The 27,607-nt window shown below is 42.4% G+C and overlaps 1 protein-coding gene across 2 annotated transcripts; it reads left to right on the plus strand.

Annotated features, from left to right (window-relative positions):
* The first annotated feature begins 67 nt into the window (after positions 1–67).
* On the plus strand, positions 68–26,971 carry mdfic (MyoD family inhibitor domain containing). 2 transcript variants are annotated; one of them, XM_061075252.1, is made up of 5 exons: positions 68–276; positions 418–715; positions 3,322–3,420; positions 17,759–18,142; positions 24,514–26,971. In XM_061075252.1, exons 2-5 carry the CDS (start codon positions 625–627, stop codon positions 24,762–24,764), a joined length of 825 nt encoding a protein of 274 aa, XP_060931235.1. In that variant the 5' UTR covers positions 68–276; positions 418–624; the 3' UTR covers positions 24,765–26,971. The 2 variants fall into 2 exon arrangements, with proteins under 2 accessions (XP_060931235.1, XP_060931227.1); XM_061075244.1 differs by having other exon boundaries at positions 505–715.
* The last annotated feature ends 636 nt before the right edge of the window (positions 26,972–27,607 follow it).

Below are 27,607 nucleotides of genomic sequence, written 5' to 3' on the forward strand. Positions count from 1 at the left end.
TATGATGAAGTTTTAGACCCAACCAAGAAAAAAGAAAAAAGAAAAAGGAAAACTACCGCCACTGAAACGTCGAGCACGTCGCAAGGATTTATTGAGGATTTGTAAAACTTTATTAAAACACGGAGACAAACGAAGGAGAGAGAGAAACTGACAGGAGAAGCGGAGTTAGGGGAAGTTTCGTTGCGTTCACCAACTTTTCCAGTGTTTTCCAGAAGGAGCTGGAGGAAGGAAGGATGAGAATAAACGTGGAGTGAAGGGAGTGGACATGTTCGAAAGGTGAGTTTCGCTTCTTTTATTCCAAACCCTGTGTCCGCGTCACACTTACAACACGTCGCAAACCCCCCTCGCCCTTTTCTCTGTTTGAGGAAAGAGTTTCCACTTTTCCCTTAAGTTTTCTCTCTCCCCCTTTTCCTGCAGCTCGACGTCACTTTGTTTCCTCAGACGACTCGTGTCTCTCTCAGGTTGAGTAATGGTGACCTGCTGTTTCTGCTCCGTGTCTTCCAGCCTGAGCTGCTGACATGAGACCTTGCTGTTCTCAGCGCTGAGGAGGAAACACACTTCTTCTTCTTCTTCTTCTTCACCTTCTTCTGCTGCGTGTGTCCCCCACAAAGACACGACTGTCTCATGTCCAAGGAGACGGTCCTTCCTCCGGATGTGCCAGGGCCAGTCAAGGGCCCCCAGCAGGAGAGCAGTCCTCTGCTGTCAGCCTCTCACGGTAAGAGGGGCCACACACACACACAGACACACACACACACACACGCACACACACAGACACACACACACACACACACACACACACACACACACACACACACACACACACACACACACACACACACGCAAGCACGCACGCACACACACACACACGCACGCACACACACACACACTTACACACACACACACTCAAAGGACAAGCTAAAATAACATTAAGCCAATATATACAAATGATTGTTGACAATTATACCATTCAAATCTTTATCGATAGCGATGTACGAAAGGTTTAATGCATATAAACATATTGTTACTGTGTCATGCAAACACAGTGAGGAGGTGAAATACAATATTACTCCAATTTCTGATTCTGTTTGATTCCACATCAGAGGATTCAAGTGTACTCCAAATATTAGCTGGTCCCAGTTAATAAATCTGGAAGGTGCAACACATATACAGGACAATATAATGCATGCATCTTCACAAGTGTTTGTCATTCTCTGTCCACAAAGAATGAAACCAAAAGCACGTCTTTCAAAGTAAAATAAATCATGATGCATGACACTGCAGAATCTAGAGTTTCTGTTAAAAGCAAACATGGCGGAGGAGGTTGTGATGCCTGTAGTTTGTAACCAACTAGTAAAGTCTCTCCTCAAAAAGCTCCTCCACTGTTGAGATGTCTTCCTTGTTTCTTATGGTCGTATTGCTTGAACTATTGGCTACACTGCACCCCCCCAGGTGCACTGTGTTACTGCTCCGGTTCGTCTGTTTCATACCTCTCCGTCAACTTTGAGAAGTTGTTCACAAACACAGTTTCCGTATTTATATTTGAGCATAAATGAGCCGTAGGTCCACATTTGCACTATTTTGCATCTAACAACACAAAATCTCACTCAGCGGGTCTGTCACACAAATTTTGTGATCCACAAGCCACGAGTGTGTCTGTAAGCGCCCTGCAACTTGCAAACATTCTGGACTCCATCCAAACGAATGCATGAGTCATATGTACATGAAGTTCTCTCTTGTGAATGTTTACAGAGGTTTTTTTTCCTCTCCTCAATGCTGCCTGTACACGAGAAATACAAAATTGAGCTATGTATATATATCAGTGACACATTGTGTGAAGAATTCATGTTGCTTGCACAGTCAAACATGAGGGAAAGTGTCTGAAAAGCAAATACGGAAAGCAAGACAATGATCGCATTAACAGATTGGTGGTGCGTGTCCAACTTTGGGACAATATCAGCCTTGTCTCCTCGAATTATATTCATGTGTCTTTTAGTATACATCACTATCTGCCCCCCAATGCTCAGCGTTAATCATGTTTTTGCTTTTTTTTTTCACCCTCAATAAAGACTGAGGAAACGCCCTAGTGACTATTAACAGCAACCACAGCCAATTATAGTTTTTAATTAACTTTCTAGTTGCCCCTAAGATTATCACATGTAAAATAAGCTTACCCCCGCACCCCCTTTTTCATTTTTCTTCAAACAAGCAATGAACCGTTAACCATCCTATTTATACCAAGCATCATTATGGCACTGTCAAAAAATAGCAAAGTAGGACAAAGTAAGCAATCACTGGGGCTGCTGGATTGGGAATGGATTTTTTTTTTTCTTGCTGGACCTTCAAAGGCGCTCGCAGTAAAGTCTGAATTTCCCCTCTCAGGGGACTGTGGATGTACTGAGAATGGGCCAATTTATTTCTAACTGTGATCACTAAATACTGCGATGCATCACAGGGTGCTGCTGCTATCGCAACTGTTGTTCTCATACTTCAGGTATGAGCTGAGGTATGTGCCATATCTATCTAGAGCCGCTGACCTGCTGCCGTCCCCGTCCACTCCTCCATCCATTACTGAAACAGAGAGCGTTGTAGCACTGGAACAAACACATCAAGCTCACGTAAACATGACAGGTTTCACCGAATCGTTCTTTTTTCCCCCTAAAGATCACAGAAAAAGTGGCTCAAGACAGAGCTTGCTACTGAAACAACCTAAAGGCTGGGAGGAAAAAGTGTGGGATAGTCGCAGGCAGCTGGCACCAGACCAGTGAATAAAGTCATTGTGGAAGGTTTATTTACCGAACAAAGCAGCAGTGTGCAACCAGCAGAGCGTCAGCGAGTCTTGAGGTCGAGAAGACGCGGCTTAGGAGAGATGAGTGAAACTGTCTCCTGCATTTTTTCGCGCAGCTATCAGGCCGGGAGTTTTTTGCCCACATACTTTTTCCAATTTAGATGAATGCAGCCTTTATGGCAGTAAAAGAGAAGCTTGGCAGGTAGAGCACACCCGGGAGCAGAAAGGGAGAGAAAATAAGATCCAGAGCTCTGGCAAGGCCTCCACCTGAACCGCCCCCACCGTGTTGTGCAGCCATGTTGCCAGCGGCTTGTGGGATTTTTATTTTTTTTCAGGCAAAAACTGGCAGTGGCCTCTAATATTTCGTCCTCTGTGGTTGACCCTGCAGTAAAACTTAACACCTTTGTGTGTGTGTGGAGGAAAACATATTAAATCTAGAACATTTGCTCATTATAGGATAATTTAGCTTTGTGTTGGACAGGTTTTTTCTTTTTCAACCATGTTTGACACGCGTACGTAATGCCTCTGACCCCCAGATGCTCGTGACAGCGAATCGTCAGGAAGAACGTCATCTCCCAGGAAACCAGTCGCCGGAGGACGAAGTCACGTGACGGATAACTGCGAGCCCGTAAGAAGTAAGTTTTTAATCACCTTGGAAAGCTGTGGGTGGACAGCAGGGTTTCTCAGGTGTTATCTTTCAAAATAAACAACAATGAGCTGTTAAAGTAGACACGGTCAAATTGATTGGCATATCCTGCCTGCACTCTCACATGCTTGAATTTAACTGTGCTAGGTGTTTACCGATGTTTAATCTGACATTTATGTGGGTGATAATTTCAGATGAAGTCGGAATCCAGCTGTCAAGAATAGTTGTTGTGTCAGTTGCACAGTGTTCGTGAACAAAGTCATTCGGCCAACTAAAATATTAGCGTCAGTGTTTCCAATTAATATATTATCAAGATGGCACCGAGGTCTCTTGGCAGGGTTGTCATATTATATGCGTGCGCTCTCATTCTGCCATAATGACCAAGATTTGGCTCGCCTCTCCTTTTTTTCCTTCCAACCCTCAGACTTGTGTTTTGGAAGTGGGGAAATCCTGTTTGTGGTTCTGGCATTTACTGTCTCAATGCACTGATTGCAACTTAGCCACAATGTTTTTACTCCATACTAAACATTTACCTAGAACGGCACCAGTTGCTTGAGGCGTTTTCTGTCCCGAGTGTCATTCGGCTCTTAGTCAACATTGCGTCAATAATCGACCATACTAGTAACACATGTTTTAGATCTTAAAATCTTCCCTTCTTTCTTCTTCTTTACTCTTTTTTTACAGTCTGACTTTGGAAAGTTTGGAAGCTCGAGTTGTAACTTTTGAAATAATCACACTGCTGTATGCAAATGTCCTGATACAGGAAGGTCTTACAAACAATAATTTGGCATTGAACTGCTGAGTTATTATCAGGTGTAATTAAGTCTGGATGCACTCTGGTGCAGTTAAATGACTTGATACTGAGCGATGGATTACAGGTCACAAAAAGAAACCGGCTGCATGTCTTGTGTGTGTGAGTGTGTGTGTGTTTTATTGTTCCTCAGAAGAGTGAGATGTGTGAGCAGAGACTAATAGCAGCTGATTGCTTCCATCCATGTAAGTGCCTGGCTATAATACAGATTGTGTTTGCATAAGACACAACAGTTCTTTTGTTTCTAGGTTGTTAACTTTTCCAGGGCGCCTTTTCCTGGCTTTTTATTTTATTTTTGGGTTTTAAGCATAATGACTTGCCAGTGGCTTGTTTACTAAAGCAGAGAGGAAAAGGGATTGAGTTGCAAGTAGAAAAAAAAAAGATTTTCTGTCAAGAGGTCTCTTTAACTTGGCAGGTATGTGCAGTAATGCACTTCTGGAGGGAGGCATGCGAGTTCTTTCATCTCAGCAGATACTGTAAGCCCCTGTGACAACAGTTTTGCGTTGTAATTGAAGGCAACCCCCCCCCCCTTCACCCCCAAAAGCCCCCACACGCAGTCTCGCTCGCACATATGCACACACATACACACACACACACACACACATACACACAAACGCACACAGAAAATATGTGTAAAGGGAATTTTTAGGCAAAAGATGTGCTACATCTCTTTTGATGGAGTAACATGAACATAAAATAGTCATGTTAAATAAAAACAACACCACACATTTGTGCATTGATAATCTTTGTTAAAGTTTTGTGTACTTGTGTCTGTGTGTGGTTAAATCAAAGTTGGCAATTCTTTATTTTACTGCCGTTCAAGTTATACAAAAATATTCTTCATTAAAATGTCAGAAAAAGGCTTGAGCTATGTTATGTAATTTGTTGACTTGACTTGAGTATATACAACTAGTGCAGTGCCTGTTGTAAATCTGCCAGCTTGGAATATTGGGAAAAGGCTGTTTACTTTTGTCGTGTTGATGTTCAGGAACTACCTCAGAATTATTCCTTGTCTATAGTGAGTCCTCCTCAAACAGTTCTACAATATATTGTCATTTTTTATTGCATTTAGGCTATTTCAGAGGTCTGCAATGCAATTGACACAATCTTCAACTTCTCAATATAAAAGCTCTGTATTTCAGCTTGATAGAAAAACCTTGCAGCAATAAAATTAACAGTGTGCTTTTACTTTGTAGACAGTTCGACAGTTGTACATCGACCTAAATATCAGAGCTTTTATTTTGAGAAGAAGAAGATTGTGTCTATTGCATTACAGACCAGTGTAGTGACAACTAGCCAAGGCTGTTTTTTCCCTCTTGTTTGTATTGGTCACTTGTAAACGATCATGATAGTTCATTGCTGTTTGCTGCGAAATATGAATACAATTGAAAAACATGACCTCATCCGTCAACACGATTTGCGCCTGAGTAGCGTGAAGACGACAAGCCTCATGATCCAATGCTGCTTCATAATGTCATCAAACTAGATCTTTTGTTATTGTTTTTAGTGACAGAACCCTAGTGGCGGAAGTTATTTATTGTACATTTATCCTATTTGACAACCTGGCTGTGGTTTTGTTTGCGGAGGTGACCAGCCAGGGGTAATCGAGAGGCCTCTTCGAAACAGAAACAGGAATTCAATAAGAACTCATCTGCTTGCCTACATCCTGTTTTTTCCCCCTCCAGCTGTGTGATGTACAGCCTGTGTCCACTCTGTGGACGGTGACTTTTCACAAACAAGAGGAAGCCTATTGTAATGTTGTACTAGCAGCACAGATTCTATTTCATTTATGACAGCCTTGTTTTGACAAGTTGTCCCTTTTTAAAACAGGAAAGTAAACATGGCAGCGGTTCCACAGTAATTTAAAACGGGTCTTTGCCGAGCAGCAACTTATTCTTGCCAAGCTTTTGCTAAAAAATAATCATTTGTGACCTGGAAAGCTGAATTGTCTGACCTGGTTTTGAATTCAGACATCTATGTGGTTGCTAAAAACATTAAAGTGTTGTTTCTTGCGGGAGCGTCAACTACTGTGGCTTGTTAAAGAAAGAAGTACAATCGTGACCCTCCTGTTAGGCCTTTGTCAATGAACGGTTCCTCTGTGGCTCCGCCGTCCTGCGGGAGGAGGAGGGAGAATCTGGTGGGGGAGACAGACATTCCTCAAGAGACCGTTCAGGGTTTTCAAGCAGCTGATATCTCCTGCAAACAGGACCTCGGCTTTCCAAGTCCCTGCCTTGAAATAAATTGCTCCCACCCAGGATCAGTTTTAGGAGTTTAATCGTCACATTATTCACCGGATTGTCAAATACTTTCTCTTTTTTAAATGCCTCTATGGTTGATAAAGATGACCTTACTAGCTTCCAAAGAACAGCTCTGTTATTTTTTCTTTATCTCGGGGAAATTCTGTAGTGAAAAAGGAAGGTCAAATAACATGACTCTCTTTTTTTAAGAGGAAGACATTAGTCTGACCTTTGTGTGAATCCCTGATTGGCTCTTTAGTGGCACACCTTCAAGGTTATTACCTGTGTGTAGAGTTGACCTTTCAGAAGTGAATTTTTGACCCCTAATAAATGCAGTAAAATGGATTGTTTAATGGGAGAGTGTCTCATGCTTACACCTGTCTTGCGAGACGCGACTTCTTGACGGTGCAACAATTTAGATTCATACACAAAACTGTGTTGTGTTATGATAGGAGACAGTTTGAGGAGTTGGACTAAGATAAAACGAAGGGCAAGCGCCTCTTCATCATTTAAATCATCAGCCGTTGAATAAACATTCCTAGACTCTCGCACTGTTGGTCAGGTCACTTCAGAACTTTAAGACATTTTTAACCCAGGGATGTGTTTTTGTTCAGCTATAGGAACTATGTGCTGATTGTTGTTATGCAAGATTCATATCTTTATTGTAATCCTCCGAGCCCTGTCTCTGTGGAAATAATGTGTCTAAAGCGTAGACCTATTATAAACTGAGCCATAATTTTCAAGTGATTACTTACCAGTGGGTCATGGAATCAAAAACTGTATAAATAGGGTGAAATGCTAGTGTAGGGGTTGATTAAAATGGCCATTGTAATTCTACCTCTGTTGTAATTATTTTCTCATTGTCTTGGTGTAGATAGATTTCATATGGGAAATTTCAAGTGTGTTAATTAGCATATTTTACCCGAAGTGCTGGAGCCTATTCACTGTTAATTTTTTTTTGCAAGGATATTTTAAATACTTGAGCCAAATGATTAGATCTGCGTCCCTTAATTCATGGACTGAAATATTTTAAGTGCTTATGTTAGATACGAGGCAACATTATCGATTTTAAGTGTTTTTCTTTTCTTCATTTGCAGGGAATTTTGATTATTAACAGTCATTTTAACGTTATTTTAACAACATTTGACCTTTTTGTCTAAATGGTTCATTCTGCATCTGCAGTGGTGGAAAGGATTAGTAAATTGTTTGACTTAAGTGGAAGTTATAATACTTGGTTCAGTGTAGCAAATACTACAGATTTATCTTGAATAATTTTGTTATGTAAAAGTACCTGTGACTAATTAGCAAAATGTAATACACAGGTCCAGTAATCTAATGTAGGTAAAGAGGTGACAGCCCTACTGTCTGTCTGTCCATTCATTTCCCTCAGCAATACCTCCATCGACTTCATCTCTTGTCTTTTTTTCTTATTAGCCAGGGGAAATCTGACCGTGTTTTCATGTCACTGCTTCCTGACTGATCAGCAACTGAAAAGACGATGGGTCGTTAAAATCTGGAGGGTCATTGGACCATGTTTCAAGGTTAAACAGCAAATTTCATAGCTCATTAACCGTGATTAGATCACAATTAGACAACAGCTAACATTAACAGTCAACCACTTAGTTTTAAAGCCTGGATGTAAAATTCAACTGACTGACTTAATGAACATTTTGGTTGTCATGTGAGCTCACAACAAAACAGTTAATGTTAAAGTTAACGAAGTTAAGGTTAAATCTGTTCAAGATGTGTTCCCATGGTGTGCTCTGAAGTGATTGAATACTAACTGTTTATCTTTCTGACTCTGACGTCAGAGGAAAATGGCTAACGTGTGAATATGGTGTTTTTTTCCATTCGCTAAACAAAAGTGAACCTAACTTTTGATTGGCTGTGTGAGCCCACCCCCGGTCCATAGCCACCATTAGCATGGCCTGGTCTGAATCAATGCCTCACAAGTCTAACTGCCTTCCACAATTGACTCAAAGAGAGAAGAGAATGAAATATCAGCTAGTTCATATGAGAGCAGCGCAGGGGGGATTACTTGGCCTCTAACAGGGTTTTGGCTCCAACATTAAGGTTAAAACCCTTTTCTATTACTGAGATCTCTGCTGATGTTGCCCCCGCCAGCCCGACCCCCTCGAGCATCCAGCTCCTTGCCCCCTTCGTGTTTGCAGGTTCAGCGCCTCTCTGCTAGGTCACTCTGTCAGACCCCCTGATCAGTGGAGGGTGACCGGGGACCAGGCAATGGCTCCCGTCCAGACGCACAGACAGCCACGGTCGACACACGCCCCGACGAGTGCAATGCACCCCCACCCCCCTCCTCTCTTTCAGGCTAGAGCTAAAATCGATACAGGCGTCTCCGTGTTTTAAAAGCCACTCAGAGGCAGACGAGCAACTCTGTCTCAAAGGCTGATCTCTCAGCTTAGGGCCTTGATTGGCATCCTGAAGATGTGAGGCGCTGACCCACAGCTGTCCCATTAGTAGGGGGTTAATGTCGAGATTGATACTGAGCAAATAAAGGAACTGGGCATGTGAGTATTTTGATAGACTGTCTATCCCCTCTCTGACCCGGAGACAGAGCCCGGCTGTATTTTGTCTTTTAAGGGAGTGGTAGCGCTTTACTGCCAGATCCCCCATCCTCCCCTCAGACTCTCAGACAGTAGCTGTGTGCACACTGCATTTATCACACTGTATTTATATGGTGTGTGTGGTTGTCTGTGTGTGTGCCGCTTTGCATGTGTGAGCCTTTTTAAATGTGCGCATGTGCAAGTCTGCGCGCCCGCCGTCAAATTTCAAACGAGCCCCGTGGAACTTCTACTTCAGCGAGGAGAGTTTGAAGCCGGTGGAATATTTGAGTCATGGATGTAACTGAAACTGAAAATACCCCCATTTCCCCTCCTCCCCCCCTCCTCCTCTTCCTCTCCTGTTCACTCTTGCTCTGTTGCTCGGTTTTTGTTTTTGAGTCATCAGCGAGGAGAGGGTGGAGCACGTTTTTGGAATATGGAGCCTGGCAGCTCCCTCAGGCCCGCTCTGAGTCAAGTCATAATTGATCTTTCTAGAAATTGTGGTAGCTAGGCCGTGTAGAGCCTAAATCTGTGCAAGATGTGCAGCTTTTTAGAGACACTGCAGTTCGGCTGTCTTTATAATACACTCTTGCTCCCCACTTGGATGGTAAGACACAGATGAGGGAGAATGAAAGGCGTTTGACGAAGCTTAATGCAGAAACAAGCTTGTGCAAATTCATCTCATAAATGTGGAGGGGAAGAGAATAAGGCGCCATTTAGTGTCTCTCACGGCTGCCAGGTCGTACGGCTTTGATCGCTCCTTGATGTCTCGCGTTCTGCTACATTGGAAGCGCCCAAATTAGCAGCGTGCCAAATTCCTCACAACAGTGGAGGGACCGGAGACCTCTGTGGCCGGAGCTGGGCTGCGAGGGGGTGGGCAGGGTGTGAATGACTTCCCCTCTCAACATGATTCATGTAAGAGAAAATGGCATCTCATTGGGAGTTTCAATGATTTAGATAGCAGTCAGACATATTAATCTGGGAAAATGTTCCGTTTTGAAATCAAAGTTTAATTGATGACCCCCCCTCCTTCCTCTCCTCCTCCACCACCTGCCCTCCCTTTTCCATCTCTCTCACACACACACACATACACACGCACACACACACACACACGCACACACACACCTTAACCAGCCTGGTGCACCGAGTGCGCTGAGAGCCTCCTGTCGTCAAATCAAGCTCTTGTCTTTCAAGTTGCTTTTGCTACTGTAAAATGTAATTAAACAGGACAAGGTCCGAGGGGAATATTTTTTTTTCTACTCAATCAGCAGCAAAATTTGAAATTAGGAAACCCCTGACACTCCACTTCTCTCTGTGCTGGATGGAGGTGGGAGCGATGGCGGTGAGGGCCGATTGGAAATAATAATAAGTGCTGTCTTCAAGTGTCACTTCCCCTTCAGCACGTCAGACGAGCCAAATATGAATGACTGCTATGGAGCCGGATGGAAAAACAGTGATGTTTCCTGCTTAAATGAGATGCTACACAATATGATGAGCCCTGACAGGTGAAGACAGCTAATAGAGTTCTGTTGCAGGCTTCCACAGCACACCCACACCAACACACATGCATACACAGCATGTCACTTCAGCTGATGAAGATCCAATATCTGAGCAAGTAATTTAGCCGATCCTCAGCGGTCCTCATCATCATCATCTGTGCAGCCATCACCATCGTTTTATCTTGGATAAATACAAAACATCATGGGTGTGTGTTAACTGACAGGGCCAGGATTGCGGTCACATTTTTTTCCCTCATATCTGTTGGAACAAGTGACATTTCTGTTAGCCTGTCAGGTTGCTGTCCACTCTGTGTAAACGCTCACGACAACACCACTAACTTGGCATGGCACCCACATCTTTACGCTAATCACTGGAGATGTTCCGATACCAGTTTTCCATTCCCGATACAGAGTACCAACCTGCTGCCGATGCATTTAAAAAATAACGTGTTTTAACAAATGTGATGATTTCTATCATTGGTGAATGGCCCCGCTCAGGTTAAACCCTTTGGAAAAACAAGTTCTTTCAGAGAATGAATGTCATAAACGAAAAAGAACAAAAATAAATCAGTCTGGGAATACACCAAAATGAACTCGACAAGTTTGACGCGTATCCCTGTTTATTCAATTTAATGCGTCTTTTGGATTCCCTTTCCAAAATTGGCTGCTGTAGTTAGTTTTTCCATCCTTGGTGAACTCCTCCTGTTCTTGTGTGATGGATCTTCAAATGCTTCATGAGATGTCTATGGTGTTGTAATTGGGAACATTAGAGCCACCCCTCAAAACTGATGTCTTGCATATGGTACACATTTCCGTTTTGCTTTTTGGACTTTCCAGCGTGAAATATTGCTAAATTACTGACATTTAGCTCACTCTGGCTAACGCTACACTTCAGGAAATAACTTAGTCGCTCCAAAAACAGTACTTGCCAGTGGCTTTATAGCGCAACAGCTGTTTTGGAGAAAAGAAAAAGTGATTTCTGAGAAAAGAATATTTCATTTTTCGGGCAATAGATTTGTGCCTGACTCTGCATTTTTGTCAGTGTCGGAGGTCTTTCCAATGGTGGTACGGGACCATTTCTACCAATCACATGCTAGCTCTTGGTTGCCAGTTGACATTGTCCATTAGCTCCCATTTCACCCCACTGATACCTGCATTTTATTGATACTGATCACATCAATGTTTTTTTGTTGTTGTTGTGACTGGACACTTCAAAGATGATCCTCGTCTCAGTTGTCTGTTGTCAGTTGTCTTCCAACCCGTCCCTCTAGACCAGAAGGAAAGTCCTTGTCTCAGAGTTTGGAAGGTCAAACGGTAAACGAGGCTTTGATACGCCGAAAGGAAAATTTCAATCAGAGCCCCCTTTGTAATAACATTCATTGTACTATTTTCCTATCTCTGTGCGTCCCTCTCTCTCTCTCTCGCTCTGCAGTATAATTCCCCTGGTTTTGCGTCTATAAATATGGACAGGGAAGATGTATAATTTCTAATGAGAAAATATATCCCTTTGGATTGAAAGGCAGGAGCTGGTCCACGTGTGGCTGTTTGTTAGGAGGAGAGATGATACCTCAGGCTGTTTTGGCAGGGTGAGGGGAGGGGGGTGGCGGCGGCGGTGGTGGTGAGGGGAGTCTGGCTAGGTCATTGCACATTTACAAATTAGCATTTCAATCATGCAGGTAACATGGCCAGCCGAGCAGAAAATATACATGTTTTTCTAATACACGGCACAAAAAGATAAACAAAACACGGGCCCTGTTGGGGGAATTAGCATCTCAGAGCTAACTACTGCTATGTATTCTGTGCGTTTTCTGTTTGTAACTCCTAACTGAAAATACAAAGGCATCTCCTCTGCGCTCATATTCAATTCAGTGTTAACTCACAAACTCGTTGCATTGTGTAATAGCGGCTATTAGGAGATGAATACAAGATCTGGATTGTGGTGTTTATTTGGCTGACATGATGTGACATTTGAATAACTGTATGCTCTCCATGATGGGCCTTCTAATAAGCCTAGGCAAACACCTTTCGTCTCCTTCTCCCTCTTTTCTCTCCGTCTCGGGGGCATTAATATTAAAAAGGCCCGAGCTTTAGAAACACAGAGCTGGTGCGCTTGTTCAATCCGCTCCCTGCTTTACCTTCGACTCTCGGCGTTGCGGTGTGCAAATGAGAATCTCCGCGCTGCCCTGTTTGACCTCTGTGTTATATTTTCATGTTCCCGACCATTTTAGAATTCTTGTTTATACAGCTCTGTTTCAACTGACATGCATGCATGCATATTCTGTCTTGGTAGGTCTGCTCGTCTCTCTCCCTCTCTCTCTCGTATGTGTGTGTGTGTGAAAGAGAGAGAGAGAGAAAGAGAGAGAGAGACATATATATACCTATATGTGTGTATGTGGATTCCTCTTCCTTCTTCCTGTCTTTTGGGTGCAATTTCCAGCTCCCTCCTGCAGGACCTATTTTCTGTGACAAAAAACGGAGGTGTTTATATACTCAGTTTTACATACAGAGCGATCCCCCCGCACGGCTCTGGCACAGCTCCAGCGCTCTCAAGGCACTCGGTGCTCGGTCCCTGTGTGGCGCAGCTACTGAAGACTCGGTGACAAATGGCAATTATATTTGTGTGTTCTTCATGAATCCATCAAACACTGGCCTTTTAAAATGCTCCCCAGATATTTGAGGCTGTCAGCTACTAGTAGCTGGGACCAAATTGGGATGCTGCTTAGACAGTCAGGAACTACTCACCCCCTAGTTTCCCCTGTGATGTGTGTGACAGCGTGTGTAGGGGAATACCATGTTTTATTCAACTACAAATGTACACCCTCAACAGTTGTTGATGTGCTAGAAATAGGGCGGTTACGAGTCCAATTTGAAGCGTGTGTTTTGTGGGTGTGTGCGTGTGTATTCGTCCAATTGTTCCTGCAAAACATGGTGTTTTAATGCAACCTGTCAGGCTGTGTGTGTTCGGTTATCTCAGGACACCTTCCCAAGTCTACAAGCTTTTTTTTTTTTTAAACTTGCTTGAAGTTGTTCATATCAAATTTTGATGCTGGTTGTGTTTCCTGCTCTGTTATGGGATGCGGCAGCAGTGTGTCTTTGTTGCTCCGTCAGGATTAATTCCATATTATTTATTCCGTGTTTATTATTTTAAACGTGATCCAATTTTGCCATCTCCCTTATGATACGTTATTTGGTTTATGTTTTTCAGATGTGGAAGCAAACTTCTCTTACCAAACGACTCCAAAAGTAGAACACATTTTTTATTTATTTTTTATCTAATTTCGACATAATTTTCCTACACACTGATTCACTGGGGTGTCAAACTTGCAATCTGCTCCTTAACAGGCACAAGCTCATATTTGCACAAATAACTTGAATCCTCAGTCATGGAATCAAACTAAATGTTCGAAACATCATTGCTGTATAATGTTATTTTGAAATTGTGAACCTCAACCTTGTGTAAAGCCAAAGTAAAAGCCTATAGAAGCTGTATACACAATATAATAGGGTCTATAATAATGTAAAATGTTTGGTTCATTTGAATTGCCTAATGCAATGGGAATTGCACAATGGCTCTTTGAAATGGCTTTTTTCTAAATATGTATTTGTTTTCTACACCAAGGGCAACTACTTCAGATAAATACAACATTTATATTGCAATGCAAATCAGTTCCTATTGACTAAATAAAAAAAAAAGACCAAACCACCTCAATAAGGTCAAATTGTACATTTTGTTGTGTTTTCGCTGTTTTTGGTCTTTAACTCCTGAGGTAAATATCTGTCTCTACAGCAGCTAAACTCTTCTCTATATTCATCAGAAAGTTTTAACTTTGTCTCTTGCTGACTTATCATCCTGCAGCTGCTGAACAATTCCGGCAGACTTCACTATATCCCTGGTTTTTCCTCATTACGTCTTCATTTGTCTTGTGGTGACTGTACAAGTCCGTCATTGCCATCTTTGACAGGATCATCATTATCGTGATCAATGATTATGAATATTATTCTGCTCTGTCCATTCATCTCAGTCACAGCGTTCTTCAGGATAAAAATAAAAACCATCCAAAGAACCTGCCACTGAGGCCCACAACTTGGCAGACGTGAACCACTTTTTTTTGGGCTTTGCAGCGTGTCAGAAACCTGAGTCGCTGCTTATGTGCTCTGGGTTTCACGTTGTGGTTTCTTAATAACTATTTGTACTTTGGTAAATTGAAGGCTTGACTTCCTCAAAAGGAAAGGTAATCATGCCCCCAAGTCTACTTTGGCCTTTCTGTGCACAGACTTGTTTGTGTGTGTGGCTGGTTCTCTTAACCCAAATGGTAAAAACGACTGTTATTACGCAAGGTAATTGATTTGTGAAGAAGCTGTCGTCCTCTATTCAGAACTTTGCTGCGTTGCATTGATGCTATTGTAGAAACAGGTGAATTCTTCAGCTCTTAATACAGCAGCTGCAACTTGTGCTCTGTTTGTGTGTGTATGGCTTCTTTGCAAATGAGTTTGGACAAATTAATCATTAGCTGCAGAGAGGGAATTCCCTTGTCAACCCCATAAATGTCAGCCATTACTTTTGGTGCTTACACATTTAAGTATGAGGCTATGTCTGAGGAAACAAAGACAGAAAAATATGTGTTAGGAAAATTTGTCTTTCTGATTCATTTGGCTTCAAATCTCTGTCAAATGTAAAAACAAATTTTCCAACATTGAAATTAACATCTTCATGAGGTGGAAATTGAAGCATAGTAAGAGAATAAGCCAGATTTGCTGCTAAGGAAATACTGTACACCACAGCTGGATCCCGAGTGATGTGGACTTTTGGAGGCCGATTCCAATACGGAGAAGGAGTAAAGAGTTACTGATACAGATATATTGGCAGATATTTATATACCCAAAAACCTAACTCTCCACAGATTACCACAAAATGGTAGGGAAGAATCCATCAATTGATTTCTCAGATATTTTTATGTGAATCTTAATTAAAAAATTCAGACATATAATATTTAGGGGGTTGGATTTAAGGAGCCTGTGCCATTTTGTGCAGATCCAAATAAAAATCTGGATCTAGTGGTTTCATAGGGGTGTTGTAGACTGTTTTCAGCCACTTTATGGAAACAAATGGGGTTTGAATCTTGTAACTACAACTAATGTGTAGCTGGGAAACATAATCATAATCATCAAGGCCAAGTCCAATACAAATCGATATGTATAAGAAGTGTTGATAACCACAATCTTCCTTCAGAAGCAGAAATCTGTCTTTGCTTGGTGTCTGGTAATGATGGTTAAAGTGATCTTTTTCATTCTGATAAATCCTTTAGTCATATCCTCCAACTTTACATTCCACCATCCAAACATGATCCTAAGCCTCTTCAGTAAAGAGCACTGTGTTGATGTGAATGACATTCTGTGGTGCACATGTTTCCAGCTTTCTTGTAACGTATAAAAAAAAAAAGTGGTGGGAAAGAAATACGTGAAAAACAGACAGTTGCAGCTGTCAGGGGTAAAACTGAAGAACAACAACAGATGTAGCCTTCTCCGAGTCTCCTTGTTAGCGAGCTTTAGTCTCCTCACATTGTCATGGGCAGGCTGAAAGGCTTTCGTCTTCTGGAGGAGAGAATCCATCAACCTGGTCTTAAATCACTGCATAATGAATTCTATCGTCCGCTGCCCAGTTGTCTAATTCAAATTGCATGAAATCCTGATCCCTAAAGTCTATATTTGTTTATCAGAAGCAGCATGCAGAACCCTGAATAAGAAGAAGGAGAAGTGTGTGTATTTAATTGCTTTGTTTTACATCCACATTCATGTCCGGCCTCTCCCAGAGTGATGTGTTGTTAAAAAGCGCGAGGCCCCGAGATTCCCACACTCTCTCTCACTCTTGTTAACCGTAATTGCACTTGTTGGTGAGCTGACACAAAGAAAATGGAGATGGAAAGAAATTACCGGTATCATATTAAGGTTTGCATCCACTCTGCAAAATATGTTGATCTTACTTTTTTTGTGGACGGCAGCAAAACACTGCTCTAGCTTTCCGTCGAGCACAAGCCAGAAACCAGAGTTCGCGGCTGAGGATAATGTATATTCAATGAATATAAGGAAAGTATAGAATAAGGAAAAAAATAAAGAATAACTACAGTTCACGCAGGGAAACTTAGAAAGAGATGAATAATTCACACAAATCTCAAGTTAACCGTGCACTGGCGGCGTGTGCACAAGCACCGTGGCTCTGATGTGGAGGGAAGGTAACGTCGGAGTAACTCCCAGTAGAGCTGAATGTGCAGGTGTTCCTCTCAGTAAAATGCCACCGCCTTTGCTCACTAACATCCTTCGCCTTCTTTCTCATCAGACAGGTCGCTGTCTCCTGACTTTGTTGGGCTGTCACACACACACACACACACACGCACACACTTAAAAAGACTCGTGGAGGCCATCTCTGAGCTTTCAGAAGGAAGGAGATCATTACTGTTGCAGACAGCAGCTATTTTGTATATGCATAGCATCAGAGGCTCCCTCTCTCTTATTCTACTGTATTAATCTCTTCTTCCTCTCGCACCGTCTTAACTCACCTTGGTGATGCTCCCACAGACGTCTTTTCTGCCTACAGCGGTGGCTTTTGTGAACCTGTCACATATGAGCTCCCTGCATCTCTCCACTTCCCTCCGTCACTCCATGTTGAAATGTTTGCCATACGATCGATATTACAGAGCCAGGAAACGGTGGCAAGATTTGCTGAGAATCATTTCGTCGAGAAATCCGCCGGCATTCGATTTGTAAGACGTGAAGATCACAGGATACGCTGACTTTATATGTGAAAAAAAGATTTGAGGTGCAGAGAGTGCAGATAAAGTTCTTTCTCAGTTACAATAAAGTTTAGCGTTTAGCCCCGAAAGAGTGAAAAGAATCCACAACTCTTTGTCTTCCTTAAATATTATATGCCATAAACGCTATGTATGTAATTTAAGTTAAGTTCCTTTTGGTGCTCACATCAACATTAGTTATCACATCAAAAATTAAAATTTGAATAAATAAGCAGTCTTCTGCTCTGTCTTAATATTCAGTTTCATTTGTTTTATATTAAGGCCCTTAGCTTGCAGGTGTTTGAGCTGAATGAATGCACTAAAGATGGATTACTCCAGGGAAATTGAATCACTTAAATACTAATGTAAGTAATTGTACTGAATCTAAACAGGATTAAAAAAAGATATCCTTCCTTCCCCATGTTTCCCTGCAGCTCAACCTCACTCTGAGTCTCAAGCCGTTCCCTTGGAGCTCGCAGAGGGAGACGCTGACAAGGACCAAGATGGCCTTCCCCACAACGGCACTGGCACGGCCCCACTGAGTAACGGCAGAGGAATCCACCCTGGCATCGATGGCGCCACACGCACGTGCACTTGCACTTGTGGTGCCAACATCAGCACGGGCGCAGAGAGCGGCTCAGGCCCGAGCACAAGAGCGACTGAGCGGCCGACGACAGAGCAGCCCAGGAAGCAGCCGTCCACACCGGTGTCGCAGAGGATGCAGAGGAAATTAAGGTCCAGCTTGTCGGTCAACAGTGACAGCAGCAGACGCAGCAAAGGCAGTTCCACTGGGTCACAGAGAGCTCCGCTTCCAGAGGGTGAGTATCCACACGCCAGGCAATAACGACAGCAAGCAAAGAGAGCACAAGTGTACACACACTGAGAACTAATACTGATACTCATACTAACTTTTTTAACACGTTTGCCGGCATGCTTCTCTTCCTGCATCCCTTCTTCTTTTGGTAATGAGGGATATGTTTGAGACTGCTTCATATCCGTTTGTAAACATCTAAAGGCTCATTGATGCTGCCTTTCTTCTTCCATTATGTTCGTCTTCCTTGAACTATTGGCTACACTGCCCCCCCATGATTTCCGGTGGTACTGCTCTGTTTCGTTAATGTCCGTATGTCGGATGATGTTCACAAATATGGTCAAAAATAACGCAGACTACGGACAGAAGGCTCTGTCATTTTCCGTATATATCTAATGTTGAGCATAAATAAACCTTAATTGTAATCTGTGTAAACACTAGGAACCATTCAATTATTTTTAATTCATAGATTTAAATAGTTTGTGTAGTTAATTGAAACAACATTCTTGTTGCATTTCTTATATGGAATGGAGGAAGGAACAATTTCTGTGCAGCTGAATTTTTTCTGACATTATACACACGATGTCCAACCCGATTAAAAACACTGTAGTCACACAGTGTAATGAGAACGGCATCAAATCATCACCATCAAAGTGATTCCTCTGTCGGAGGTGCTGCTCCTGCAAGGCGCTCCAGAAATAATACCTTCATATTGATAATGCCTTCTTACCTTCTCTCACCTTTTAATGATGGGAGTGCATGGCCTCTCATATTTATCACTCCCGTCAAGCAAATGACATCTTATCCCGCTCCCGTGGTTTTTATTTTCTTTAACAACAAGTCAGAGTGATCCGCTGGCCATGCGGGGAAGCCGTCACTTTGTCAGGTGCAAGGCCGAGGTGAGGCCAATAATGAAGGCGGTCGGCTGGTCTTTCCTTCCATTGGGGAGATAGGTGTGACCGTCTAACGAGGACTGAGAGCGCGGGGTGCCTATTAAAAGTCGTGACCAGCCTTCTTTGGGCCCCTCGCACCCCCTCACACCTCTCTGGACCCTCCCTGGCTCTCCCCACAACCCGTCAGCACCACCCTGGCCTTCATTAACAGGACCCTGTCGCACCACTGTACTCGCTGTGCATGTGTTTGTGGACATGCGTGTGTTCTTTATTCAGCCCGTACAATACTAAGGTTTAGGCATTTCTTCCTCTTTGGGTGAGGTGGATCCTACTTTGCTGCTTTGTTTTACTCCTGCTATAATTTCAGGTGAGAATGAAAAACAAGATGTGTTATTGAATGATTTTACTTTAAGTCTCTGGATCAATTATCTACCTACTAAATCCATAGATCTGTCCCATATCTCAAGAATGCGTTGTTTAGTTTAATGGGAACATTAATAAACATTCATAAATAAATAAGTGACCAGGGCTCTGTAACCTCTGTGTCCTCAAATAAATTAGGGCAGTGGTCAACTGGGTCAAACTGCAGGTCGAAATCAGACACTGGCACCAGCATTCATAGAATCACTTACTCTTTAGCAATTTGTCTACAAAGTAAAAGCACAGCGCTGTTTTTTTCCCGTTGATTTTAACTTTTAATAAACAGGTAACCAAGGCCTTTAGAAGTGTCGCCTGGAACTCATCAACGGAATTGACATTGTCGATCACTACATCAGTGCATTCTCGACAACTGTAACGACAACTGATTCTCCAGAGTTCTGAGTCAAGCTTCACTGAACTCTGAATTAACAGGTGAACAGCTCTTTGTGCAGCCTGAGTTCAGGGTTCAGGGTTCAGGGTTCAGGTTTTAGGGTTCTGTGGATTGAGTACAGCAGCTGGTCTTCTCTCTGCTCAATAACTGCAGGTCAAACAGCCCATTCCAAGAGGCAGATTTAGAAAGGGCACTGCACAAGTTATTTTGAGTGAAGAGAAAATATGAGACGATGATCTATTTGAAGCATGCATCAGTTTGAGTTAAGGCAAACAAAAAGGAGGCACACGTACACAGCACTTTGCAAGAAGAGGTGGGATGCATCCGCTAGAGATATTCCAGACGCATCATGTTTTCCACATCTTAATTGGTAAAGAACAGAAGAGAGGGTGTGAAGAGGAAAAAAAAATAAAACAGCAGCAGCTCAACAAGTCTGTCTCATTATGTTTTTTTTTCGTGTTGCTTATTTGCAGACACAAGAGCTCTCAGAATCAATATGTTCGCTCTCAACTATTTATTTCCCCCAGGAAAACAGCCAAGCTGTTGTGTTTGAATGTTTACACGGATTAACATAATCTGTTTGCCTGTGAAATTAGCCTCCTAAACAGCCCCCTGAACACAGGAAATAAAAGGCGTAAGCTAGCATGAACTAGCTCTGGGGATTCTGCCGCTCCCTCTGCCGTTTCTTGGCACACGCTGTTGGCACCGGCGCCAATCTGTGATAACGCTGAGGAGTCATTCACCGCGCTGCTTTTGTTTGGCAGAGTGGGTTCTCTCAACTCCTGTCATCCGCCTGGTGTTTTGGTTAATTGTGTGTAATCAGTTAATGTCTCCAAGCTGCTTTAGCCTCATTTAGAGAGTTAGCGTAGTCTTTTCCTAAGCTGTAAACCTGGATGTGTTGTGTAAGCTCCAGTCCTCCAGCGTTCACTTTCCCCTCAGTCATGCATTACCAACAGACCTGCTTTTAAAGTGCATGTGTGGACCTCTGCTGTCCAGCTCACATCCCCCTGCCCTCTTTACCCATGTGTGCCTTGTGTGCATTCCCCTCGGCCACCAAGGCTTCGACTGATCAATCTCCCTCTCTTCATCTCCGTCTGTCTCTCCGCCTCTCTCCCTCTTTGTGAGTTTGAATGTTTTGCACAGCTTGCCGCTCCAAGGCCCCAGCCAGCTTGTTTTGTGTCATGCCGCTCCCTTTTTCTTTTTCTTTTTTTTTTTTTGATGTTAGCTTTCCAGATGTCTCAAACTATTTCCTCAGAGGCGCCGGACGCCGCTTTCTTGGCCCCTGCGAACTCCGGGCTTCATCGCCGCTCGCTGACATTAAACAGGAGCGGTGTCAGCGTGCGCTGTTCTGTCTGTCTGCCGGTTGGTTTCACTCTGTGTCTCCGTCCGTCTCCCTCTGTTTTCTCGGAGATGTGCCTGTGTGCGTCCTAACTCTCTTGTGTACAGTATACGACCCCCTCGCTCCCCGCCTCCTCGCCGTTTCCTCTAAGATCCAGACTAATCGCTGGTGTTGAATTATACATCCAAGTGAATAGCTGAGATGGCCAGCCGCTGCTTAATGCCTATGTACTGTTTATCTCGTATTCTCAGTCTACTGTTATATTCTGAACGCTGGCACGGCTATACCCTCTGGGTCCTTCAAAGTTTGTTAGGCTGAACTTTGAGGTTTCGTGCACACCCCTGTGGTCGGACGGCGATTATTGCTCTCATTGGCGTTTTGTAGCACTCAGATGGCACTAACTACAGCGAATGCCAGTGTGGACTGTGGTGTGAGTTTTGTTATTCTCGCTTGAAACAAATCCCGCACTCTGCCCAAAAGCGATGTACTGCATGTCCGAGGCAGATGTTTCAAAGCGAAGGATTTATTCTCATGCATCTCCCATCAGCGCAATGTTATGGTCTAAGATAAGGATAATAAGATGCATTCAAACTTCAGGCGCCCTCGCAGATGCGCAGACACGTACACACGCTCGCTTCCTTTCATGTTCCCTCCTCTATCTTGTTTGTATCGCAGTCAGCCAGTGCTTCTGGTCAGCGCCGCAGCCCTGAGCGCCACAAAAATAGGGGGAAAAAAATCTCCACCACTTTGATTAATCAAACATGAGCATCCAGCGGTCCTGAGCTCTCGCCTTCCCGTGCCGTCCTGCACCCTCCTCTCCCTTCGCCTTGCCTCCAACCCAATCAGTAACAGCCCCTCCTGACAGCTCGAGATGGCCTGATGAAAGTTATGCAAATGTGCCCTGTTTGTAATGCTATTTTTCTGCATCCATTCACATCATGTCTTTTTAACACTCCAAAGCAGCGGCGCTCTGTCGGCCTCGGTTCAAAAAGGACACAGCTGCAGGAGCGTGTGCCAGGTGCACTTACTGAAAGATATTTAAGATGATTTAGTAACTTGGATGGATACAACCACAGAAAGCTCTGATGTGGAGCAGCTTGAGTTTTGCATAGATTTTATACATGAACCGTTTCACTTGTGTATTTATGTGTCTGATATTAGATTTATTCTGAATTTCTGAATTTATTTTTCTATTTGTTAAAAAGCGATTTCAGTTGTCAAGCTTAGTTCAAGTTTTCCAGTGGTAATTCCAATTGCACAGGTTTTAAAGTTAAGGATCGTTTATTGTCTTTCATTGGATACATTTTTGTGATTAATGGTGCTGCTGTTGCATCAAACCAGAAATTGAGCGAAAACATTAAATACAATAAATACATTAAAAGGCATAACATACATTTGCTTTGTTTTGTAAAGTTTCTTTCGAACATGCACTGAAATCCCGACATTTTCTTGAAATATACCAGAGCGTCTGTTGCTCCAGACATTTTCTGGAACTGTTCCTGCCAGCCCCCTAGTAAAATGTGAAAAATGTCAGAGCAAGCCCATGTGAGAATACAGCAGGAACATTGACAGCGAGCGAGTGGGTGTGTCGACGTGTCAGGCGCAGAAGAATACAAATATCTCAGGATGAAAAACAGGTATCATTCATAGAAGAGGCCAGGAGGACGTCAACTTGGAAAGACAATGAGATTCAAAAGCTTTTGAGATGAGGTATCACGAAATGACAAGAACAAAACACATGAATTCTACAGATGAATTCATACATGTCATGTCCTGCCTCCTGCATACTCGACTCATGGAGCCACCCCTCTCCTGAATGTTTCTGGCTTTTTCCTTTCGTGGCAAACTCCGTAGAATGTCCAGACCCAATTTCGAGAACATTTTCAGGAGCCTGAAAAGGACATTAGTAATCTAATAGAAATTAAGCCAATTGGGTCTCGGTCTTGAACCCTCTCAACTCCTTTTACTTCAGTTGTTCCCCTGTCCACCACTTCCGCTACCTGGGGAGAGCCACAAGTTCTATTGGGGAGAACAAATGCTTTACCCTCTTTCTGTTTTAGTTTTGCAATGGCAGTTTAGTTTTGCCAGGAATCAATCCTTCCTTTTCCTGGAAGATTTGATTCCTGGTGGCAGACAGACTTGCATTGTGCAAGTGATGCTGATTAGGGATCAATCTAAACGCAGATGGTGTTGATATTATAAAGCCAATAAATTGTGCAATTAACACTTACTTCATAATACTAATTTAAAGTGAAAAAAAATGTTCACTTGTTCTTTTAAGGAAAATAGATAAATTAAATCTTTGATTGAATTGAAAATAAAATAAAACTCCTACGCACCATCTTCTACTCTGTTGGTTTGAAGTAAAACTTTTTACATTTGTCATATTTCTTTACCAATTCGAACCAGCACATGTAGAATTGTAATGAAGCCATTGAGAAACAGGTGCTTAATGGGCACATTGGTAATTTAAAGGGAAACTCTTTATTGCTGTGGAACAACAAGCTGAAACTTGCCACCATCCAAATGAAGTGAGGAGGTGAAATGTTAATCAGAGGTTTGAGCGTTGCTTGCATTAATTCACCTATTTGCCGGGGAGAGACTCTCGGACTTTGCTAATCATCTTTTTGTGATCAGCCCAGCAGTTTGCATGATAATGCCACAATTATTTAACAGTCTGCTAATCAAAACTGCAGGAGAGGAATTCATTTCTTTGAATATCTCTTATTTCATTTATCCCCCTTTCCCCCTTTCCTTGCTCGACCTCTCGCCTACTCTGCTCCCAGCCTGTCAAGCATGCTAACCTGCTCACTCACCCTAACAGTAACTAATTTCTTGTAAAAAATAAAACTCCAAACATGTACTAAATGTAATAGAGTATGAGGGCCACTTTAAAGTGGAAATAATCTGATATTTCAAGAATTAAGTTGTGATATTCTCGTTATTTGGCCACATATTGTTACAACTTAATTCTCAGACTCTCAGATTTATAATATTACATATATTCATATTTTAACTATCAGGATTTTACAAAGATTGTGCAAGACACTGAGTAAAGAATTCTGCAGAAGAAGTTTCATTTTTATTGGAAGAGGAAGTTTGGCAAGCACGGGTTCTCCTGGCTGCTAATTTTTCACATTATGATAAATAACATTTTTATTCTTGGAATATCCCTTCTTTCTCGTTAAAGTAAGACCAACTTCTTGGAATATTATGATTTTCTCCCTCGGCCCGAATACGTAGTTCTTTGTGATTGATTCATTTTATTGTCATTGATTTATTTTTTATTCTACAATCTGTCACCCTGGCACCTTGACTGGTTTGACCTGGACCAGACTGCTGTGTGCACTGCATCCTCGCCTGCCTGTTCTGCGAGTTCCTGACGCTCTGCAACATGGTGGCGACGCAGGCCTCATGCGGTGCCTGCTCGCCGGAGGCCTGCTGCTGCTGCTGCTGCAGCGACGATATGGGCGACGACTGCAACTGTCCATGTGACACTGACTGTGGCATCATGGACGCCTGCTGCGAGTCCTCGGACTGCCTGGAATTCTGTATGGAGTGCTGCGGCATCTGCTTCCCCACATAGGGAGGAGGCCGGCGCTGCTGCGGACCAGCGTGACTCTGCAGGGGATAACTGGAAAGAAAATATGGAAGGATGCTGCTGTCACTTTGAATTCAGCAACAAGCAGAGGGAATAAGTGTGTGTTTGTGTGTGTGAATGTGAACTTATGAGTGCTGTTGAGTGTGTGAAATAGTATGAGCTGGCTGAGTAAAACGTGCATTTCAAGATGTATTGACACTGAGCTCCACCATCAAAACCAGCATAGCACGGGCTAGAAGTAACTCCAGATATATGAACGTGTCATTTAAATCTTTAGTTTATCGTTTATATTTGTTTCTGTTAAGTATTCTGTTCTTAGCGACAAAAAAAAAAGTATTATCACAGATTTTATTGTTACATCAGGAATGCTGTTTGTATCTTTTCTTGCCCTTTTTTTTTTTGTTAATTTTCATTTTCAGTACTTCTGTGTTTTTTATGCTCAGGAACTGAGGTTACAGTCTTAGTTCTGTACAACACTGTAAAAATTAGAGATGTTCCGATACTCAGAAATCAGAAAAGTTTCCACGGTGAGTCTGCAAATCAATGTAACGATCCAATACAAGTCTTTCAAGTAGATTATTTCCCCCCTGATAAAACTCTTATCCTGAAAATAAGTTATTCATCCAAAAACAGCAGTTGCCACTGGTTTTAGAGGGTTGTTCATCTAATTGGCTTCACACAAAAACATGTGTGTTTTGTAAATTAAAAGACAAAGTGCAGTGCTGATGCCATTTGGACCTGTGGTACCTTCAATATAAACGGGAATAAACAGGTGAAGAGCTTTTATTTTGAAAAGTTGTGAAAATGTGTCTGAAGATTGCGTCGATGGCCTAACAGACCTCTTTTTACAACCAAAATGTAAGGACTAATTCTGAGGTATACTCTGGACGCAGCCCAGTCCAAACTGGCAGGTTTACAAAGAGCACTACACTAGTTTTATTAAAATGCACCGTCTCAGATTGGTACTCTGTAACGGCCGATATGCAAACTCAGAATCTGGATCGGGAACAGCAAAATGGTATCGGTACATCTCTAGTAAATATGTTTATGTGACAGTTCCTACACTCTTAGATTCATACTATATTTTTGCAACACACTTTCACTTACACACAGTCTGACTGTGGCACTGTAGAACAATTAAAACTAGTGAAATATCAGAGGCGAATAAGCACATCATATCATCTGCTTAGGGAATGTTGTAGAGACCGAATGCTTCATGTTGTCATGATGACAGAAACAAACTGCACAAAATTGCTGATAATTGTAATGTTCAAAAGTACTGGAATGTCTATGACCAACCGCTTGATTTGGCACTATTTGAATCCTTGGGTTTACTGGAAATACAGTGCACATCCTCACATGTTTAGTACAAAAGCGTCTGACCAGCTCACTGTACAGTTTCCTGCCAGATAAACAACATCTGCAGCTTATGTCTTCATTCCTTGGAACGTCCTCCTCTGCCATTAGCCATCGACGATAAGGCTTTGTCAGTTGCCTATGGTACAAGCCGCCTCTTGCGATGCTGCCTTACATACATACTGTGTAAGTGTGACTTGTTGAACCGCGCTCTCTGCTCACGAGGGCTGTGATAAGGAATTAAGAAATGGTGACCCTGGTTGCAATATAAGCGGCTTTCCGCGGAATCAAGCCCAGTGGCTCACAATACAAAGGAATCATGAACTGTCACAACGAAGTGGTAAACTAATGCAGGGTAAAGGCAGTTTTCTTATTTTTTTCTCCTCTTTCTATCTCTGTTCCTTAATTCTGTGTATTTGGAGATGAGGTTGTGGTGTGAATCACCAGCGGAGTCATTTTCTTGTCTAGCAGATTTGCTTTGATGGTGTTTAAGTGATGACGCTTAATGCTGGCCCTTCATTAGCACCGCTCGATAACAACAAAAAAAGAATGTCCCTCTGTAAAGCCAACAAAGAGAATGTGCTGGCATGCGCGGCTCGTCTTAATGGCGTGCTGTCATTGTGTAAGGAATTTGGACGGGCACCTCCGTGCAACCTCATTCTCTTGTTTATGATTAACTCAAGCTCCTCATGGGCTGAAGAGTCAACACCATACACATAATGTGAAGAATTTATGTAAAAAAGAAAACATGTACACATGTAGCTACAGTCCTCCGATACTATACTGTTGTTTTTTATTCTGTTCCTTACACTTGATCCTTCTCATTTTTAATTCTGATGCTTCATTTCCTAACTTGGAGTTTACAAGTTGCTATATTAGTTTTGTACATTATCTTCAATCTCAAAGAGAAGTTTAAAAAAAAATAAAAAACTACGAAAAAACGACTGATTGTTTTTGCACTAATTACCTCCACCAAGGAGGTTATGGTTTTGTCTCTGTTTGTTTCTGTGTGGTTTTTTTTAACAGGTTTAAACAACAACTAATGGATGGATGACCACAAAACTTTTTGGAAAGATTCTGTATGAGTGAGTTAAGAAGCCATACCATTTTGGTGCAGATCCATGAATTTATTTTTCATTTTCTTTAACTTTCCGAGCACATGTTGCGCAATATTTTCTTTTTGATTTCTCAAAAAATCAGGCACAGCCTATTTACGGGACTTGTATATATGAGTGTGTGTCATATGGTGCAGATCCAAATAAAACATTGGATCTGGTCTAGTTCTAAGTTGACTTCATCATAACCCAGATGTCAGACCTGATGACCTCTCAGTCGACTGTCATTAGACGAACCCTCTCTAATTTTGAAGTGTAGATTCTTCAGTATGTTACTTTTTTACATTAATTTACACATCTAATTAACATTCTATTCAGTTACTCTGAAAAACTAGTGTAAATAACTCAAACGGCTTT

The sequence above is a fragment of the Limanda limanda genome, chromosome 1 (assembly GCF_963576545.1).
Source record: "Limanda limanda chromosome 1, fLimLim1.1, whole genome shotgun sequence".
Taxonomy (NCBI): domain Eukaryota; kingdom Metazoa; phylum Chordata; class Actinopteri; order Pleuronectiformes; family Pleuronectidae; genus Limanda; species Limanda limanda.